Raw genomic sequence first — 3,049 nt, 5'->3', positions numbered from 1 at the left:
CCGAGCCTGACCCTTCTATCTTAATGCCACTCATTCACCACTTCTATTTCTTTTAGTATCCTAATTTTCTCAACTCCTCCCAGATATTCTCCAGCATCTACACTTCTGGATGTCCTCAATATTCAATATTTCTCTCATTCTATCAGTTTAAAATTTTTTTGGTTTCTACCTACTTATGATTTTGTTTTTCTGATATTGGGGAGCTCTAGGCATTGCTGAGAATCCCCTGAAGAACAGGTTGGATATTATTACCAAATCTTCTGAAGGTCACTTAGGAGTTTGCATGGCAACAATCAACAATGGGTAGGAGAGAATGGTCTCTCAAGGTAATGCACCTGTTCCACCAGCAATCATTCCCAGTTTCTTCGCCACTCGGGCTTCAGGTGGAGATTTCTTATTGGGCTGAATGTTAAACTGCCCTGAGAAGTCAAGTGAAGAGAGCAGTAGAAGAATGAAGTCAATGTAGGGAACAAAGAAAACAAATGCAGAATTGAAAATACGCCTAAGCCCAGTTTAGCAGCTGCTACGAAATCTGATCCTGGAACTTGGGTGGAGGTTTGAGTTGAGCCAGCTCTGACAATAATACACTTGAAGGACAATGGGGCCAGGGCTATCTGTTCAGGGACATACAATGCACATTAGCTACCTTTGGCAAAGGGTCACTCCCTGATGAGGGTGACAGGCACGGGGCCAGGTGTGACTCTATTTTCCCAAGTGGCACACAGCAGCTCTAGGGAGCTTGCTAATGCACCAGTTGTTCCCATGGGAAGGGCGGAAAGCTCTTTGGCTCTCCCCACAGCTCAGCTAGAGGGGAAAATCTTTGAGGGAGGGGAAGAGAGGCATATGTTTGCTTTAGTAAACTCCACAGCTGTCATGGCTAGTGAATTTATGTGGATAGGGAAAAGGAATTGTTCCCTGTAGCTGAGAAATATGCTTTTGTATAGTGTTAGTGTTATGTTTAGATGGAAAGGTGGCCACGGCCTTTTCATGCACATACACCCACAGCTGTACTATGCCAAGAAGACTATGGGAACTGGAGAAGTGGGAGACAGGCTCATGAAAACAGATTATTACCTTTTCCAGTGTAAGTGAGCAATCCACTTGGTCCCCGAAACTCGACCACATCCCCAATCTTCAGGCTATCCAGGTACTGAGACATCTTCCCTCCTTCAGGAAATTTGGGGTGCACACCTTTCAGATAGATCTGATAAGACAGAAAGAAAGCTATCTTATTGGGAATGTTACTAGTTTCTGAACCCCATGTTGACCGAACCTACCTGAGGCTAGGGCAAATATCACACATGCACTATCTTTCCTACTCCAAATACTTTCCTTATATTCACAAAAGACATGTGATCTCCTGCTATCAACAAAAACTTGGAAGTTTCTATAAATCCCAGAAAGAGTGGGGTCAGCAGCCCCTGCGGTTCTTTCTTACCCCCTTACCTTGATGACAAGATCCACGTACCCTCGATCCTCATCACTGGTGACAGGAGTGTATGGCCTCATGACCAGGCTGCCATCAATTCGGGCAGAAAGGTAGATATGTTTGCCTGGGGACAATGCAGATAGCTCTATCAGGGCTGCTTGTCAATGTGCTGCATCCCTGTCAGCTCTCAAAATACTCAGAGATGTTGGAAAGAATATGATGTCTTGCTTCCTGCTGTGGCTCCAAGGAGCTACTAGGCCAGGAGGGCTCACCCATTGAGCCTTTGGTTAGATCTCTCACAATCCCCCCATTGGAGAAACTCACATCAATTACTGTCAGGACTTTGGAAGTTGTGAGTCAAACAAGGGCCAGGGCAATAGGAAAAGGTTAGTGTTTGCTCAGGGGGAATTAAGAACAAATCTTTCAAGAAAAAGGGAAGACTGTTGAGTGTTAAAGATGGCTGGGGGGCACAGAAGCCACACCCTAGAGGGGCCACAGGCACTTCACAGCCTGGAGGATCCAGAGTCAAGTGTGGGAAAGGAAATAGATTGAAGTAGTGTGTTCACAGACTCCAGAAAGAGAGTTACCCTCTTTGCATACCGGGGAAGGGAAGCCCACTCCACACATTCCTTACCCACAGGCAGCCCCAGAATGTGGTGGGTGGTGGGCAGGGCAAAGCGGAACCTCTTGGTGTTGTGGCTCACAGTCTAGAGGATGGATGACACAGTGTTTCACCAAGTGAAGCTGGCTGACAAGTCCCTTAGAACATCCAGGGATGCTGTCCCCTTCATACCAGGAAAATTCTAGTCCCCTCCTTTTCCCTGGCCCCTTCGTCCACAACTTACCGTCTTGTCTAGCAGTCGCAGCAGATACTTTTCACTGGGGTCCAGAAGAGTGACCTGAGGCCGGCGGGACCTCCGAACCAGGTAGGAGCCCAGAGCCAGGCCAAGCAGAGTAAGCAGCCCCACCCCTAGGGAGGCCAGCAGGGCTGAGCTCTGTGGGTAGAGGAGGCAGCGTGACCGCCACGCTTGGGGAAGAGCCCGGGGTGTGGGTGGTGACCGACCAGCCTCCCCAGGGGTGGCGATCCCTAACTCCAGCGCGGAGGCATGTCAAGGGCAGAGGGGTAACCTGAGCAGGGTCCGGAGCCGGGACCAGGGTGGGTCCAGAGCTCTGCGGGGCGGGGTCAGTGGTGAGAGCCACAGGTCTGGAGCACAGCACCCAGAACCAGATGGGGCGGGGTCCTCAGGTGAAGGATATGGAATAAGGGTCTCACCGGCTGGATCCCCATGACAGAGCACGTTGTCTTCCACCACCCGACTGACAGACGGATCCCACAATGCGCCGCGGGGCGGGCCTGGAGGCGGAGCCTAACAGGAGGCGCGTCCAGAAGGCGGGGCCTGCAAGGAGGTGGGGTATGTGGGCGGAGCCTCGGTGGAGGTGGGGCCGGCCTCCTCCGAGCCCCGCTGTTCCTTCTGTGACTAGGTGGCCCCTGGGCCCAGAATCTCCCGTAGTTATCCAGGATCTTTTGAGACCGCATCCCCAGCTCTTCCTTTTGCCTAGCATCTTTTGATGAAAAGACTGTTTTTCTGGGTGGCACCTGTGGCTCAGTGAGTAGGGCAC

At 50.9% G+C, this 3,049-nt stretch overlaps 1 protein-coding gene across 1 annotated transcript in view; it reads right to left on the bottom strand.

The window, feature by feature from the left end:
- The window catches only part of LOC100958187 (NADH-cytochrome b5 reductase 1), a 5,497-nt gene extending 2,707 nt beyond the window's left edge, over positions 1–2,790 (bottom strand). Inside the window, exons 1-6 of the mRNA XM_003792261.3 lie at positions 2,703–2,790; positions 2,275–2,424; positions 2,064–2,136; positions 1,447–1,553; positions 1,075–1,204; positions 336–419 (exon numbers count right to left, since the gene is read on the bottom strand). Of these exons, the coding sequence (XP_003792309.1) occupies positions 336–419; positions 1,075–1,204; positions 1,447–1,553; positions 2,064–2,136; positions 2,275–2,424; positions 2,703–2,717 (559 nt within the window). The 5' untranslated portion in view covers positions 2,718–2,790. The remainder of the gene's footprint in view (positions 1–335; positions 420–1,074; positions 1,205–1,446; positions 1,554–2,063; positions 2,137–2,274; positions 2,425–2,702) is intronic.
- Positions 2,791–3,049: the final 259 nt, after the last annotated feature.

The sequence above is a fragment of the Otolemur garnettii genome, unplaced genomic scaffold (genome assembly GCF_000181295.1).
Source record: "Otolemur garnettii isolate 467f Iridium unplaced genomic scaffold, OtoGar3 scaffold00055, whole genome shotgun sequence".
In the NCBI taxonomy this organism is placed as follows: domain Eukaryota; kingdom Metazoa; phylum Chordata; class Mammalia; order Primates; family Galagidae; genus Otolemur; species Otolemur garnettii.
The sequence above is the reverse complement of the archived record's forward strand: the minus strand, read 5'-3'. Positions and strand labels throughout refer to the sequence as shown.